General features: G+C 40.3%; 2 protein-coding genes across 2 annotated transcripts in view; both read left to right on the forward strand.

The window, feature by feature from the left end:
- LOC109879082 (podocalyxin-like protein 2) overlaps positions 1–3,453 on the forward strand; it is a 41,133-nt gene extending 37,680 nt beyond the window's left edge. The window contains exon 9 of the mRNA XM_020471269.2: positions 688–3,453. Coding sequence (XP_020326858.1) covers positions 688–942 — 255 coding nt within the window. The 3' untranslated portion in view covers positions 943–3,453. The remainder of the gene's footprint in view (positions 1–687) is intronic.
- Positions 3,454–12,814: 9,361 nt separating this feature from the next.
- Positions 12,815–15,741, forward strand: lsm3 (LSM3 homolog, U6 small nuclear RNA and mRNA degradation associated). The gene is made up of 4 exons (XM_020471278.2): positions 12,815–12,918; positions 13,789–13,899; positions 14,279–14,374; positions 15,138–15,741. Exons 1-4 carry the CDS (start codon positions 12,898–12,900, stop codon positions 15,216–15,218), a joined length of 309 nt encoding a protein of 102 aa, XP_020326867.1. The 5' UTR covers positions 12,815–12,897; the 3' UTR covers positions 15,219–15,741.
- The last annotated feature ends 2,941 nt before the right edge of the window (positions 15,742–18,682 follow it).

Genomic DNA, 18,682 nt, shown 5'->3' on the forward strand with positions numbered 1-18,682 from the left:
AGCAGAGTGTGCTAAAGCAGTGAGTAAAACAAACTTAGGGAGGAGGCTTCTGATGTTGACATGCATGAAACCAAGGCTTTTTCGGTCACAGAAGTCAACAAATGAGGGTGCCTGGGGACATGCAGGGCCTGGGTTTACCTCCACATCACCCGCGGAACAGAGAAGGAGTAGTATGAGGGTGCGGCTAAAGGCTATCAAAACTGGTCGCCTAGAGCGTTGGGGACAGAGAATAAGAGGAGCAGGTTTCTGGGCATGGTAGAATATATTCAGGGCATAATGCGCAGACAGGGGTATGGTGGGGTGCGGGTACAGCGGAGGTAAGCCCAGGCACTGGGTGATGATGAGAGAGGTACATACTGTATTTGGATTACTGGCAGTGTTATTTGGTTTGTTAATTGGATATTCGTTCTGACATTCTTGTTTTCTCCTTTCTAGTTTTGGATTATTTGTGTACTTGCTTGACATTTCAATGCACTGTTAGGAGCTATTAGCATAACCAGTATTTCGCTGCACCCGCTATAACATCTGCTAAACAGTGTACTCGACCAATAAACTTTTATTAGATTTGATTTGACTAGTTTTACCAATGCAACAAAAGACTTGCCTTCCAGTTTGTTCATGTGTAAGTCATTTTATATCATTGACGTTATGAAAACAATGTGTTTTCTTCTCCTGGTCTCTCCCAAGACTCGAGGTGAGGAGCTTCATTTTGTGGAGAACGGCTGCCATGACAACCCCACCCTGGACGTGACGAGTGACGGGGGACAGCCGGAGATGCAGGAGAAGAAGCATCACCATTACCAACACGCTAACGGACTGACGGCTGGGACCGGGTCTGGGGGGGTGGCCGGGGGGGAGGGAGGGAGTAGTGGCTGGCAGGTCCTGGTCAACAAACCTGGAGGGAAGGAAGAGGATAATATGGAAGAGGACACACACCTTTAGTAAAGAGACGAAGAAGAGTGAAGGAGGATGGAAAAAGGGTAGCCTGGATCCAGATCTATTTGTGCTGTCTTGCCGACTTCTATGGTCATTGTCATATTTGGCTTGGTAAAGACGGCACAAACAGACCTGGGAGTCGGACTAGGCTAGAAAGAGAACTCATGATGAAGAAGCAAAAAATCATCAGTGTTGTGAAACTTGTGAATGCATCGGCTGTCAAATTAGAAACACACGTGAAGTAAACTAATCAGAAGAAACAACTTCTTTAAACTTCTTTAATGATATGGACTTGATCATCTACTCTGCTTTCCTTTTTTTTGTCAACTAAGCATGATTCACATCTATTACTAAACACTGTACAGCTACAGGGACTTTTCAGAATGTTGAAACATTGAATGTTACAATATCCAATCAGAGTGAATAGAGGAGATATCCCACCGTTATGAGTATGAATGTTTGTAGTGGAACTGCTGAAGTTAGGATATTGTATTTAACATGTTGAATGCAGACGCGATATGCTAGCTATTCTGTATTATGTTGAGTTGGAATGACTCCTCTGTATCTGGTCAGTTCACACTGATCTTATTTCAAAATCACACAATAATTTGGAAGCGTCCATTACTCCCAGCCTCCTTACAATCAAGAATACGTCAACGAAATAACTAGTTTGGTTGCCGGATCTGATTGCTTTAGCAAACTGATCTCTGGCTGCTGTGGCATGGTAACAAACAAGGGGTTGGCTAAAGCACAAGCACATCTGGCAACCAGACTGCAAAACAACAGAGGGAGGCTGGCAATATTTAAAACGCTTTCAGTTATATCACACTGAATTAATTGATTATAAGCACAGCTAATATTGTTTTGGGCTATTAACTGTAGAAGTGAAGGCCTGTAAATATGAATGTATTTTGAAATCATGCTGCTAGAATTTCTTCTGTGGCATTAATGACATTCTGTCATTTAAATGTGAACAATATATCTTCTATGCCTGGCAGTATTGCCACTGCTTCAAAATGGTGGGATATGTTTTTAGTGCACAGTCAGCTTGAGGTCAGCTTATTTTACAGAAAGCGAACAATATCACCAAGCAGGCATGCTGGCACACATCTCCCATAGCCTACACTGTGCTTGGCCTATAAGTATTTGAAACGCTTAAATCAGTAATACAAGCTAAAACTGTTTTGTGTTTGTGTGTGCGTGCGTGCTAGTGTGTGTGTGTGTGTGTGTGGGGGTGAAGGAGGATGGAAAAAGGGTAGCCTGGATCCAGATCTATTTGTGCTGTCTTGCCGACTTCTATGGTCATTGTCACATTTGGGGGGGGGGGGGTAGCTTCCAAAACTAGTAAGATCTTATATTGGAGGGATCGGCTACTAAACCAATGCTGTCCCTTCCTTGTTTGTTGTATTTCGCATGACTAAACAAGCAGATAGCCACTATGTGTTTTAAATTCTGTATTGGAGGGTTGACCTCGCCAGGGTCGTGTTCATTAGGCATTAAACGGAAGAAAACTAACTGAATCAGGGAGGGACTACTTGACTTGTCCAATAAGAAACACACATTTTCATATTCCGTTGCAAGATGTTTTAAAACATTTTCCGTTGCGTTCCCTAATGAACACGACCGAGGAAAGTTCAGAGAATAGGAGAACCAATTATTTATATATACACTAAATGACTGATAGGGGGCGCTGTGTTGAAGCCTCCGTGCCTCCATCTTGGTACTCCTCCTCCATTGTAATGAAGCCAATGCGCAGCCATCTTGGTACTCCCCCAATGTAAAACATTTTTTGGGGAAGCTATATAAATCCATTTATTAATGTCTACATTAGTTTTAAATTATATCATGTGAGCTAAACATATATATACATAAGTAAAACATACTATTTAGAGATTATTAATGTTACTGTCCCCACTACAACAACAAAAATTACTTTAAAATGTAATTTTGTCCTTAAAATATAATTTTGAAATACTGTAGAATTACATTCATTCCTATGGAGGACTGCTCCTACTGGGGAGTACCAGTATGGCGTCCCGAAGGCTAACAAAACCTCTCAATGGCCAATACATATCATTGGTCTGAGAAATCAGCAGTAGGTCTGTGTGGGTTGCTCCAATGTATTGCTCGTGCAGTGTTGTCTCTATCCACTTGAAAGCTACACTGAAATAAGTGTGGCTCAGTGTTGTTGAAATGTCGATGTTATTGTCGAAGTAATATCGCATCTTTAAGTGTCATCAAGTTGTGTGTGTTATTTCTATTAGAAGTGTACTGACCTTGTCCCCAGGCTCCATTGCTACGACAGAGAGAGAGAGGGAGATGGCTGGAGACCAGATTAGAAGATTTGTTATTTTGATTTATAAATTAACATGATTTCTAGTTTTTCCCACAACTTTATGCGATTTTTTAATTAATTTTTTAAAATTCATATTAGTTTTCATTAATCTTTAACTGTTTTGGATTTATGTATCATGTAATATATAGAAAATAAACGTTTGGGAAATGTTCCTTTGGTAAGACTGCTTACAGCCTTTGTGATATTGTAAAATGCTACAATAGCACCATCTAGTGTATACTATCAAAGTAAAGGGCCCGTTCTGGAAGCATGTGTTCTTGAATCTGAATATTCAGGACTTTTTCACAATGGCTTGATGACACCATCTGATTGGTTGATGATGGCTTGATGATGTCAGCAGATTTGTTGATGTCAGCTGACTGGTTGATGACGGCTTGAGGATGTCAGCTAATTGGTTGAGGATGTCAGCTGATTGGTTGATGATGGCTTGATGTCAGCTGACTGCTTGATGATGTTACCAGACTGGTTGATGGCTTGACGATGTCAGCTGATTGGCTGATGATGGGTTGATGTCAGCTGATTGGTTGAAGATTGCTTGACAATGTCAGCTGATTGTTTCTTATCATCTATTGGGCCAATGTCAACAAGGTTTTGTTTGCTGATTTAATTTATTATTTAACCTTTATTTAAATAGGCAAGTCCGTTAAGAACACATTCTTATTTACAATGACGGCCTACCAAAAGGCAAAAGGCCTCCTGCAGGAACGGGGCTGGGATAAAATAAATATATAAATTAGGACAAAACACACATCATGACAAGAGAAACAACACAACATTACATGAAGAGAGACCTAAGACGACAACACAGCATGGTAGCAAAACAACATGACAACAATATGGTAGCAATGCAACACGGTAGCAGCACAAAACATGGTACAAACATTGGGCACAGACAAGAGAGCACCCTTACCTACCGATCTATAAATGATGTCTCCGTAATCTAGCATGGGTAGGATGGTCATCTGAAGCAGGGTTAGTTTGGCAGCTGGGGTGAAAGAGGAGCAATTACGATAGAGGAAACCAAGTTTAGATTTAACTTTAGCCTGCAGCTTTGATCCAGTGCCTTGCGAAAGTATTCGGCCCCCTTGAACTTTGCGACCTTTTGCCACATTTCAGGCTTCAAACATAAAGATATAAAACTGTATTTTTTTGTGAAGAATCAACAACAAGTGGGACACAATCATGAAGTGGAACGACATTTATTGGATATTTCAAACTTTTTTAACAAATCAAAAACTGAAAAATTGGGCGTGCAAAATTATTCAGCCCCTTTACTTTCAGTGCAGCAAACTCTCTCCAGAAGTTCAGTGAGGATCTCTGAATGATCCAATGTTGACCTAAATGACTAATGATGATAAATACAATCCACCTGTGTGTAATCAAGTCTCCGTATAAATGCACCTGCACTGTGATAGTCTCAGAGGTCCGTTAAAAGCGCAGAGAGCATCATGAAGAACAAGGAACACACCAGGCAGGTCCGAGATACTGTTGTGAAGAAGTTTAAAGCCAGATTTGGATACAAAAAGATTTCCCAAGCTTTAAACATCCCAAGGAGCACTGTGCAAGCGATAATATTGAAATGGAAGGAGTATCAGACCACTGCAAATCTACCAAGACCTGGCCGTCCCTCTAAACTTTCAGCTCATACAAGGAGAAGACTGATCAGAGATGCAGCCAAGAGGCCCATGATCACCCTGGATGAACTGCAGAGATCTACAGCTGAGGTGGGAGACTCTGTCCATAGGACAACAATCAGTCGTATATTGCACAAATCTGTCCTTTATGGAAGATTGGCAAGAAGAAAGACATTTCTTAAAGATATCCATAAAAAGTGTCGTTTAATGTTTGCCACAAGCCACCTGGGAGACACACCAAACATGTGGAAGAAGGTGCTCTGGTCAGATGAAACCAAAATTGAACTTTTTGGCAACAATGCAAAACGTTATGTTTGGCGTAAAAGCAACACAGCTCATCACCCTGAACACACCATCCCCACTGTCAAACATGGTGGTGGCAGCATCATGGTTTGGGCCTGCTTTTCTTCAGCAGGGACAGGGAAGATGGTTAAAATTGATGGGAAGATGGATGGAGCCAAATACAGGACCATTCTGGAAGAAAACCTGATGGAGTCTGCAAAAGACCTGAGACTGGGACGGAGATTTGTCTTCCAACAAGACAATGATCCAAAACATAAAGCAAAATCTACAATGGAATGGTTCAAAAATAAACATATCCAGGTGTTAGAATGGCCAAGTCAAAGTCCAGACCTGAATCCAATCGAGAATCTGTGGAAAGAACTGAAAACTGCAGTTCACAAATGCTCTCCATCCAACCTCACTGAGCTCGAGCTGTTTTGCAAGGAGGAATGGGAAAAAATTTCAGTCTCTCGATGTGCAAAACTGATAGAGACATACCCCAAGCGACTTACAGCTGTAATCGCAGCAAAAGGTGGCGCTACAAAGTATTAACTTAAGGGGGCTGAATAATTTTGCACGCCCAATTTTTCAGTTTTTGATTTGTTAAAAAAGTTTGAAATATCCAATAAATGTCGTTCCACTTCATGATTGTGTCCCACTTGTTGTTGATTCTTCACAAAAAATACAGTTTTATATCTTTATGTTTGAAGCCTGAAATGTGGCAAAAGGTCGCAAAGTTCAAGGGGGCCGAATACTTTCGCAAGGCACTGTATGTGCTGAGAGAATGACAGCGTACCATCTAGCCATACTCCCAAGTACTTGTATGAGGTGATTACCTCAAACTCTAAACCCTCAGAGGTAGTAATAACACCTGTGGGAAGAGGGGCATTCTTGTTACCAAACCACATGACCTTTGTTTTAGAGGTGTTCAGAACAAGGTTAAGGGTAGAGAAAGCTTGTTGGACACTAAGAAAGCTTTGTTGTAGAGCATTTAACACAAAATCTGGGGAGGGGCCAGCTGAGTATAAGACTGTATCATCCGCATATAAATGGATGAGAGAGCTTCCTACTGCCTGAGCTATGTTGTTGATGTAAATTGAGAAGAGTGTGGGGCCTAGGATCGAGCCTTGGGGTACTCCCTTGGTGCCAGGCAGTGGCTGAGACAGCAGATGTTCTGACTTTTTACACTGCACTCTTTGAGGTAGTTAGCAAACCAGGCCAAAGACCCCTCAGAGACACCAATACTCCTTAGTCGGCCCACAAGAATAGAATGGTATCAAAAGCTTTGGCCAAGTCAATAAAAATAGCAGCATTAGTTTGACACATGGGTGAGTAAACAATAAAAATAATATTGTGGTAGCACTAAAATGTGCTATTAATGTATTTCCAGAGTTTTTTCTGGATCCAAATGGGGCTTAGGTGGTGGGTGTGGCTGTTTTAAAGCAAATTCTTCACATTTTGCCATGTAGCGGAGATAAAATGTTTCAGTTATAAAAACAATTTGACATGGCTTGTGCTATCTCAGTGACTCAAAAAATGATAACAAAATCAATGGGGGCCCCATGCCATGACAAAAATACTCCTGAATGCATCAATTTGGGAATTTTAAATTCTCCCTGACTGTTATTGTGGTGATTGTTAAGTTCTTATTGATAAATATATAAGTCTGCTATCTTTCCTACAAACTCTAGATCTGGTTTAAGATGTTTTAAGTTTACACTCAAATACGTTTTACCATTCCGGGAATTATGGGAGATAGGCGGACTGAAAAAATCTTCAGGCCAGAACTTTTCTATGCAGAAACAAACCCTGATTTCATACAGATTTGTGCAGGCAGTTCTGTTATATTTTCAGATGTTCCAGCCATGTTGTTGTAATGGTTCTTACATGGAAGATGGGAGAATTTACATATTTTCCCATTAATAAAACACTGCATCATAACATCCAATGGTAGTACCTTTAAATAAACTTTATTTTTTTCACATCAGTCCAATAACTGGACTGTCATCTACAGTCACTCACTCTGGGTTCGCGCCCAGGCTCTGTCGTAACTGGCCGCGACCGGGAGGTCCGTGGGGCGACGCACAATTGGCCTAGCGTCGTCCAGGTTAGGGAGGGCTTGGCCAATAGGGATGTCCTTGTCTCATCGTGCACCAGCGACTCCTGTGGCGGGCCGGGCGCAGTGCGCGCTAACCAAGGTTGCCAGGTGCACGGTGTTTCCTCCGATACATTGGTGCGGCTGGCTTCCGGGTTGGATGCACGCTGTGTTAGGAAGCACCTGGGGTGAATGTGAGAGGCAGGGCCACAGCCTTAGTCTCTGTCGGAGTCAGAAGGTTTTTGTTGCTGGTCAGGACTGTCATCTGCTGAAGGCCCTGGCACATGCCCCATATGGGGAAGTAATCAGACGCATCGTTAGTCTGGAAGACAAAACACGAGCATGAAACAGGAGTACTGCTCAACAGGTGCTGCTCAACAGGTGCTGTTCAACAGGTGCTGTTCAACAGGTGCTGCTCAACAGGTGCTGCTCAACAGGTGCTGCTCAACAGGTAGAAGTAATATAGTGGAAGCTGAACAACTACAATGCTAATACCTAAATCAGACCCTTCAGATCTGTAAACATAGAAAAATTAGGGACAAGGGGAAGAGGTAGGGAGCTAAATGGAACCCGCTGTCAGTGTCATAAACTGTGGGTACCATATTTTGGACATTTAACAATGTATTAATTATTTGAAACCATGTTATAGTTATTCAATACATTTATCGTCAATGAAGGATGAAAAATAAATATAATTCTGGTGGGTATGGAATACCTTGATAGCCAGATCACAGAAAATCTTTGACAGACGACTGAACAGGAGAGTCTGCAGATCTACACCCCCACCTGGTAGCAGCAGCCTACAACAACCAAGAAAATGAATCAATCAACCAATCAAATAGCCTATAGTCCTTCACATTTTAATTATTCCCACGAAGGTATCTGATTACAGTTATATAAATAAATGGACAATAATTTCACTCACCCGTTTATTGAGTTAAATATCTTCTCATACTCTTCATCGGTTCTGTTTATTCTATCAGAGGAAGGAATGAAGGAAGTAAATGATTACAATCAGCTAACATACTTTGACACTCAACACACACTGAGAAAAAAATGTGAGGTGGATTACAAAGCCTTTCATTGTGCCTTATTTCCTAGCAAATCACTAGGCTTTGGCTTATCCGGGATAATGCACTGGCATTCAAGAGGCCCCGGTTCAAAGCACGTCAGTCACACATACCTTATGGGGACAACCCTGGCTCCAGCACTCTCCAGGTACTTTACATAGGAAGCAGCGATGTAGGAGGATCCCTGAGCATGAGGGTCTCCCACTACGTTCTCCTGGGCCAGGACACCTGAAATAACAAAATACTACATTACAATACACTTTACATTACAATACACTTTACATTACAATACACTTTACATTACAATACACTTTACATTACAATACATTACAATACCATACACTTTACATTACAATACACTTTACATTACAATACACTTTACATTACGATACACTACAATACCATACACTTTACATTATCATACACTTTACAATACCATACACTTTACATTACAATACCATACACTTTACATTATCATACACTTTACATTACACTTTAAATTACACTTTACATTACAATACATACCAATACAATACAGTTTACATTACAATACACTTTACATTACAATACCATACACTTTACATTACACTTTACATTACAGTACACTTTACATTACAATACATTACAATACACTTTACATTACAATACAGTTTACATTACAATACCATACAGTTTACATTCCAATACACTTTATATTACAATACACTTTACATTACAATACACTTTACATTACAATACACTTTACATTACAATACCATACAGTTTACATTACAATACACTTTACATTACAATACATTAGCATACACTTCACAATACACTTTACATTACAATACAATACTGTCGTGTATTTGGCATCATTAAACTGAAGACTTATTTATCAAATTACTCTCTATAATTATTATTACGCGATTAAACTGATTAATCATGTAACTGTAATTAACTAGGATGTCGGGGCACCAAGGAAAATATTCAGATTATAAAGTTATAATTTTCCTAACATAACTTTCAGATATTTGAATATCTGATCACTTAGTCTTCGAATTAATGAATTATTTACCTCATTCCAAACTACGTAAATTGTTGGTTATCTGCACGAACCCAGTCTTCACTATGAGTCATCCATACATCAATCGTCTTAAATCATTTATTTACTAACTAAGTAATTCACAGAAATGCATAAACAAACAGTAGATAGTTACAAGGAAATGATAACGGAGTTTCCCAAGTGGGATAAACCGGCATCGCGGCTTGGTGTACAAAAGGGAAGTGAGGGTCGACTGAGATAAGACAACACACAGTTGATAACTATAACAATTGAAATGCTAATCCTTTGCACATGAACTGTCACTCATTCGGGAACAATTGCAATCAATATTTATATTTACGTTCAGTGTGGGTGCCATTTGGATCACATTCTCCATTTCCATTGAGATGAGCTGTCTATAATCAGACAGGCTACTGATCCCTACAGATAGAAAACATAATGTTAAAGTTATTTAACTCTCCTGCCTCATACATTACATGTCATTACATACCAGCCCATCCTTTTTAAGAATGTACAAGGGGAAATGTTTTTAATCCATGAAGAAGAAACATTTTTCAAATACAATTTAAAAGATTTTATTTTTTATTTCTATGGCGCTAAATAACCTGTAAAACAAAAATGTGTGTTTTAAAATAGGGTTTTACTGAGAAAAACATTCAACCTTTTTATTTCTGTCGGTATCGATAGTCTAAGAGTTTAACCACGTGGGATGGTTAAAAGATTCAGCAATCGTTTCAAACATTGGCCCTCTCGTTATCGAGGTAAGCTGGTCTGCAACCTTTGTCTTCTCATAATTGAGAGAAACATGGTCTTTTGAGAAATTCTCAAGGTGGCGGTATTATTCGGAAGAGCAGAAAAAGGTTGTCTCATGACGCCAGGTCCTAACTGTCATGTCTTGTCATATTATGTCTTGTTCCTGTTCTTTCTCTTCACTCTGTCTCCCTCTGCTGGTCGTATTAGGCTACCTTCTCTTTCTCTCCTCCTCCAGCTGTTCCTCATCTCCTCTAACTACCTCGTTCACCCTTTTCCCACCTGTTCCCTTTTTCCCTCTGATTAGGTCTCTATTTCTCTCTCTGTTCCTGCTTCTTTCTTTGTCAGATTCTCGTTTGAGTTTCTCATGCCAGAACCAAACTATCGTCTTGTTTGCTTCACCCTTGTCCCATCCTGTTGGAATCTGCCTGTTCTTCTGATGCTACGTGTGATCAGGTACCTCTGTCCGCTACGACCCGCGCCTACCCAGAGAGACCAGCAGTCTGTCGCCGCAACCCAGCTATTCTCCTCTGCTGCTAAGAAGGGGACTCTTTTGTAAATATCAGAAGGACTTTCTGTTTCATTTGCCGCCATCTCTGAGGGTTGTCTATTTTGCCATTTTCTACATCTGAAGAGGATCTATGTCTTCCCTGTGTTTTTACATTAAAGGACTCTGTTTTTGTTAAATCGCTTTTGGGTCCTCACTCAAGTGCACAACACTAACGTGTTCATGGGGGCGTGCCAGTGACTTAAGTGAAACTTTACACAGAAATACAATTATCTCACATTACATCATTACATAGCATCCCATAATTTCACAAATAGTTTAATCTTTCCTCATTCATCCTGTACAGCAATTAGATACAACAGCGTTATGTTAATGTGGCCGTATTGTCTCCCATGAGTTTCACAAAATTGTACCAAATGGACCAGTTCGTAGCTGGATTCTTCACCGATCTTTTATACCTTCTCCAGAACATAAATGTTGTTCGGACCTCAAGTTCTGTGTGGTGGAAGAAATTCCTTTGTTCTCTCTATGAAACTTCTCTCTCTCTATACTGTGGTCATGAGGAGATAATCTCCTACAGGAATTTACGGCCTCTCTGACCACAGCAGCCTGGGTGTGGGAGACAGGGGGTAGGGGGATGGTGCATAGAAGAGGGCAATATCATGACAATACCATACACTTTATATTACAACAAACTTTACATTACAATACACTTAACATTACCATACACTTTCATTACAATATCACACACTTTACATTACAATGCACTTTACAATACACTTTACAACATTGCACAATACACTTTACATTACAACACACTTTACATTATAATACACTTTAAATGACAATACATTACAATACCCTACACTTTACATTAAAATACACTTTACAACACATTGCCATGCACTTTACATTACAACACACTTTACATTACAACGCACTTTACATTACAACGCACTTTACATTAGAATGCATTACAACAGCACATTTGACATTACAATACACTTTATATTTCAAGAGACTATTTAGTTGCTTAGCCCTACATTCCTTTTGGGCATTTACATACTGTATATAAACTGCTTTAAAATCGACTTTCACAAAACCTGCTTTGCTGCTAGAAACCTTTACTAATGAATGCCATTTAGCCTACCTGGCTACACAAAAGGAACTCCCTATGTAAATATTGAAAAGTCTATAACTATACAATAGCTACATGAGGATTCGTGTTGATCAATGAAAAGCATGAAATCTAAGAATTAAAAATAAATATAAAAATCGAGACAATCTACAGTCAAGATGTCATTCTGATGTGAGAGTTCCCCCTTTCCACTTCCTATAAAATGGACAGTTTACATGCTGACAATGGTACAATATGGTCTTAGAACATTCTAGAATAAAACAGATCAAGATGTTACATACGGAGCATTTCTGAGACACATACTGTTATGGGTGTAAGATGGCACAGTGATCAACGCCTCTGTCTCGTCATTTAACATTCAAACACTACAAGCCACCGGGAGAAGCACACCGCAAGAACCGCAACCGGAGAACTCATTCACCTCGGATAGCCTACCACACAAACATAAAATAAATAACATAAAAACATATATAATTCCCAGACACTCTTGTCCTCCTGCTTAAATGATCAGCAGCGCAGTGTGATGATCGTATCGGTGAGAAGGATGATGAGGTGTGTAAGTCTACTGCGGTTGCATGACTCATCCCTGGATTCTCTCCCGCGTGGCGAGGACATGCGGGAAAAATCGCATCTCGGTTTCACTCACGTGTGAAATCATGAAAACCCACCCAATGACACAAATCATATGGACATGCGCGACATATCTCAAACAGGCTATAACACTAAAGGCAAACCCTAAAGGCTATTAATAACATGAAAGGATGGGAAAATCGCACGTTCAATAAACTTTCGACCTCCCAAATCGGATACAGCCTGGAACGCACCCATCTGCGTGGTTTTGCGGGGCGCTTTTGCATTGATTGACTGCTATTTATTGTTTATCAGGGTCGAGCTGAGGTAGGTAAATTACTAATCGCCATGAATGAAATCAACATTATTTAAATTTGTAGGATACTGAATGTACGCAGCGCTGGTACTGTGCATGTGCATCTCATGTAAATCTACTTCCTTATTGCAGTCTACTTCTGTGAACAAATCGAACATACCCTTTCACCACAAGGAATTCTGGGAAACTGTTCAAAAATGGCGGATGAAGTTGAACAGGTTGGCGTTAGCTAAACGTTTTATGGTCAATCTTTCTCTGTGCAAAACATTTATTTATTTAGACTCGAGTAGGGAAATAGACTTGTACACCGGTTTGTATCAGTAGATTACGCCAACAGCATTATTGCAAGAACATGGGTGTGGGTTTTAATTTGCAAGAGAGGCTAGCTAGCATGGTGATTAGCTGCCATCGCTATTAATCGTAGCAAGCTAGCTTGTATATTAGTAAAGTCGCTAACCAGACTAATGTTGAATACAATTATATTGAAACTTACTCTGCCGATTGTCCTGGGTGTTGGTCGAAATTTGAGAACATATTCATCAGAAAGTAACGCTATTGATAACCCAACTTCAAAACGCGGGTCTAAGATTATGGCAAATGTTTTGCTCATGAACAAAGGCACGTGCTATAACATTTCGGGTTACCGAGACTTGAGACTAGATATTTCATAGAAAATGTCGAGTAGCTAAAGGATTAACATGGACAATAGGCAGAGTACGTGTAAATATTAGGTTTTAAACATTCCGGCTTGTAGAGGACCTTCCCAGGCACATTCCCAGAATTAAACACTGTCATGTGCCAGGCGGTGTATTTAGAAATTCAACGTCTGGTCCCCGGGCAAGGGTAATGGGTTTGAATAGATGTAGTCCAGTGCACTAACGCCCTGGACCAGAGCTCTACGCGAAGAACAATGACGTCCCCCCCCCCCCCATACACACAGTTATTGTAACGTTAAATGTATTCAAATCTATAGTCTATGCTTGAAAAGTGATTCTAACACAAGTTAGGCTACTTATTGACAACCATTTTAGCATGAAACCGATATCTAGTGTGAACAACTTCCTAACCCATTTTGCTTTGTGTTGCAGCAAACGACCACCAACACAGTGGAGGAGCCCCTGGATCTGATCAGGCTCAGTTTGGATGAAAGGATATATGTTAAGATGAGAAACGACCGAGAACTCAGGGGCAGATTGAACGTAGGTAGTTAGTTGTATGACCTTGGTGATCATCTTGGTTGCTTTTGTAATGTTGCCGAATGTTTGAACAATGATGTAGTCTAAGCAATACGGCACAAGGGGATGTGGTATATGTCCAATATACCATGGCTGAATATATCACAAAACCCTGAGGTGCCTTATTGCTATTACAAAATGCTTATCAACGTAATTAGATCATTAAAAAGAAACGTTTTGTCATACCTTGATATACGATGGCTGTCAGCAAATCAGCATTCAGGGCCCGAATCACCTAGTTTATAATGTTGTGTATAGCTGTCACCCTGAATGCGAGCTTTATCATCTTGTCTCGCCAAATTATAGGCCTGCATAAGTCTAATGCGTTTTATCTTTGTTCCAGGCCTACGATCAGCACTTGAACATGATCTTGGGAGATGTTGAGGAGACGGTGACAACAGTAGAGATTGATGAGGAGACGTATGAAGAAATTTACAAGGTATGAAAAAGGGCTTACGCCACCTTTTCAACTGCAGAAATTTCAGCTACACCAGGGCTTGGCCTAAAGTCTCAGACTTTAGTGAAGGGTTCTCTAACCCTGTTCCTGGAGAGCTGCCCTCTTGTAGGTTTTAACTCCAACCCTAATCTAGCACACCTGCTTCTAATAATTATCTGGTTGATAAGCTGAATCAGGCTAGTTACACCATAGGGGGCCCCTAGATTGTCCTACTGAGAGGAAATGCACTGTAGGGGGGCCCTAGATTGTCCTACTGAGAGGAAATGCACCGTAGGGGGGCCCTAGATTGTCCTACTGAGAGGAGATGCACCGTAGGGGGCCCTAGATTGTCCTATCAGTGATGGGGGAACCACCCTCTGTTTTTTTCTGTGTGTCTGAGATCTAACCCAAGAATAGCTGTAATGGCTGAAATGTCTATTTCTGTCATTAAATATCCCCCTGGAGAAGTGATTTGTAGGTATTTGTAAAAACATTTACATTCATTACCCCTAGAAAAGGAATTGGGGTTCTTGTTTGTCACGGATCTCCAAACCAAGTCGAAGTTATGATCAAATCTATTTTCATGAAATACTGCATTGCTTAAATACATGTCTTTTATAGTTGGTAGTGTGCTGGCGCTCCTCTTACCAAGATTTCTGGATCCCCGAAGAGGTGCTCAGACAGCCCTGGGAATGTAACACTGAAATGCTGAAAGAAGGTTCAGTACGGCAACTTAATTTCAATCGTGTGGTTTTCTATTTTTCAGTCAACGAAGAGGAACATCCCCATGTTGTTTGTGAGAGGTGACGGAGTCGTCTTGGTCGCTCCTCCTCTCAGGGTGGGCTAGCAGCTAACCGTGTTCTGCTGTGTTCCTGGATCCTGAAGGATAAAAAAATGGTGTAGTTGAATGGTGTAGTTGATATATAATTATTTAGTCGTTACCTTTTGCGAGTTTTGAATGACCAATGGTTTTAAGTTAATGCAGAATAAATATTATTTGGCCTTGTATTTTAGTTAGATCGCTCTGGGAATTGTGTAAAACATTGATATTACCACATAAAATGAAATGCATTAACCAAGGTAATGGTTTCATTCAGGTTTGAAATTGTTCCAAATACCATTGTCTATTCCCCAACATGTTAGGTTGTTTTAATCTTACATGTTCCACTGTACTGCACAGTATTTTTTGGTTTCTGTCAAAAGTTTGTGGTCTTTTATGCTTTTGTAATGAACATGTTAACTAAAGGCTGAGACAAGAAATCATGTCTTCAGATGCGCCAGTAGTCATTTTGTTATTAAGTTCGGTCTGATGGTCATGTGACTGATAAAGGAAAACAATGTTAATAAAGCTGAGTTTTGAGTATTACGTTTGGAATGAGTCCTGTATTTTCTTCTCAGCCTTGCAAAAACAATGTAACATTTTCACCAACAAAGATGAATCACAACCAACCTTGTAAAGCGTTTATAAATCAAATCAATCTAATTTTATTTGTCACATACACATGGTTAGCAGATGTTAATGCGAGTGTAACGAAATGCTTGTGCTTCTAGTTCCGACAATGCAGTAATAACCAACAAGTAATCTAACTAACAATTCCAAAACTACTGTCTTATACACAGTGTAAGGGGATAAAGAATATGTACATAAGGATATATGAATGAGTGATGGTACAGAGCAGCATAGGCAAGATACAGTAGATGATATTGAGTACAGTATATATGAGATGAGTATGTAAACAAAGTGGCATAGTTAAAGTGGCTAGTGATACATGTATTACATAAGGATGCAGTCGATGATATAGAGTACAGTATATACGTATGCATATGAGATGAATAATGTAGGGTAAGTAACATTATATAGGGTAGCATTGTTTAAAGTGGCTAGTGATATATTTACATCATTTCCCATCAATTCCCATTATTAAAGTGGCTGGAGTTGAGTCAGTGTCATTGTCAGTGTGTTGGCAGCAGCCACTCAATGTTAGTGGTGGCTGTTTAACAGTCTGATGGCCTTGAGATTTTTCAGTCTCTCGGTCCCAGCTTTGATGCACCTGTACTGACCTCGCCTTCTGGATGATAGCGGGGTGAACAGGCAGTGGCTCGGGTGGTTGATGTCCTTGATGATCTTTATGGCCTTCCTGTAACATCGGGTGGTGTAGGTGTCCTGGAGGGCAGGTAGTTTGCCCCCGGTGATGCGTTGTGCAGACCTCACTACCCTCTGGAGAGCCTTACGGTTGAGGGCGGAGCAGTTGCCGTACCAGGCGGTGATACAGCCCGCCAGGATGCTCTCGATTGTGCATCTGTAGAAGTTTGTGAGTGCTTTTGATGACAAGCCAAATTTCTTCAGCCCCCTGAGGTTGAAGAGGCGCTACTGCGCCTTCTTCACGATGCTGTCTGTGTGAGTGGACCAATTCAGTTTGTCTGTGATGTGTATGCCGAGGAACTTAACTTGCTACCCTCTCCACTACTGTTCCATCGATGTGGATAGGGGGGTGTTCCCTCTGCTGTTTCCTGAAGTCCACAATCATCTCCTTAGTTTTGTTGACGTTGAGTGTGAGGTTATTTTCCTGACACCACACTCCGAGGGCCCTCACCTCCTCCCTGTAGGCCGTCTCGTCGTTGTTGGTAATCAAGCCTACCACTGTTGTGTCGTCCGCAAACTTGATGATTGAGTTGGAGGCTATATATATAGTATTAATAGTATTAATATGAATGATCAAATGTATTAATGTCAAAAATATCGTAGTGAATACACATTTAAAGCATAGCATTTTTCATGGCACGTTTTTTTCAGTCCATTCCTTTTTGATATCGAATGCACCCTGAGGAGAAGCCTATCCATTACTTCTAGAACCACTAGGTGGCAGTATTAACACATCCTCTACACATCTAGCGTCTCACAAGGGGGAGGGAATGCACCCTGAGGAGAAGCCAATCCATTACTTCTAGAACCAGTAGATGGCAGTATTAAAACATCCTCTACACGTCTAGCGTCTCACAAGCCACACCTGTAATTTTCCATTGCTTAAGGGTGGAGGAGATAGCAAATTGTGTTTTGACTTAAAATCCACTTGATTGAGGAGGAGAGGCAGGCTGAGGTCTGCACTTCCATAGTTTCACTTTGAGAGCGTGCCCGTTCAATATGCATTGTATAACAGAGGCGGATGAAACAGAATGCATTTAGCTTTCTTTTGCAAGGAACTCTTGTAGACATCTTCAATATTTATTCTGCCTCTATTCAAACACATGGGTTTACAAACCCCCGCCCCACAGAAGTGAAATCTTGTGTGCAAAGGACACAATCTTTCATGTTCACACTTGCCCCATCGTATCATTTCAACAGGCAAATAATTGGGTGCATTTCAATTCTGTAATAATCACACGTAGCTTGCTGCATAGTATTATTACATTATTACATTCATTGAGTATCAAATAATTACAAATATAATCAGACTGGCAATCAGTTGCTTTGATCTCCCTCTGAACCAACTATGCTAATGGCCACAGAGAAAGGACTCTGAAATAACAAAGCAGAACGATGACAAAGTTCAGAGCATTTATCTTGGGTTTTTGTTTTGACAAGATATAAAGACTACTGCTGTTACTGGGGCAGACCTGATGAATCAATTTGATATGACATTTCATTGAAATGTTAAATGTTTCTATATGGATACAATACCAACAAACTCCAGTTATATTGTATTAGGTGCAGAGATGGGGTCAAGACCAGTGCCTTTGGGAAGTATTCAGACCCCTTGACCCATCCATCTAGCTGTACATAGTCTATCGGTAAATAGCCCACCCAATTTTACCTACCTCATCCCCATACTGTTTATATTTATTTACTTTTATGCTCTTTTGCACATCAATATCTCTACCTGTACATGACCATCTGATCATTTATCACTCCAGTGTTAATCTGCTAAATTGTAATTATTCGCCTACCTCCTCATGCCTTTTGCACACAATGTATATAGACTCCCCTTTTTTTTCTACTGTGTTATTGACTTGTTAATTGTTTACTCCATGTGTAACTCTTTGTTGTATGCTCACACTGCTATGCTTTATCTTGGCCAGGTCGCAGTTACAAATGAGAACTTGTTCTCAACTAGCCTACCTGGTTAAATAAAGGTGTTCTCAACTAGCCTACCTGGTTAAATAAAGGTGTTCTCAACTAGCCTACCTGGTTAAATAAAGGTGTTCTCAACTAGCCTACCTGGTTAAATAAAGGTGAAATAAAAATACAATAAATATCTACACACAATGACAATGCGAAAACAGCTTTCATAAAAATAAAACCAGAAATACCTT

The sequence above is a fragment of the Oncorhynchus kisutch genome, linkage group LG5 (assembly GCF_002021735.2).
Source record: "Oncorhynchus kisutch isolate 150728-3 linkage group LG5, Okis_V2, whole genome shotgun sequence".
In the NCBI taxonomy this organism is placed as follows: Eukaryota; Metazoa; Chordata; class Actinopteri; order Salmoniformes; family Salmonidae; genus Oncorhynchus; species Oncorhynchus kisutch.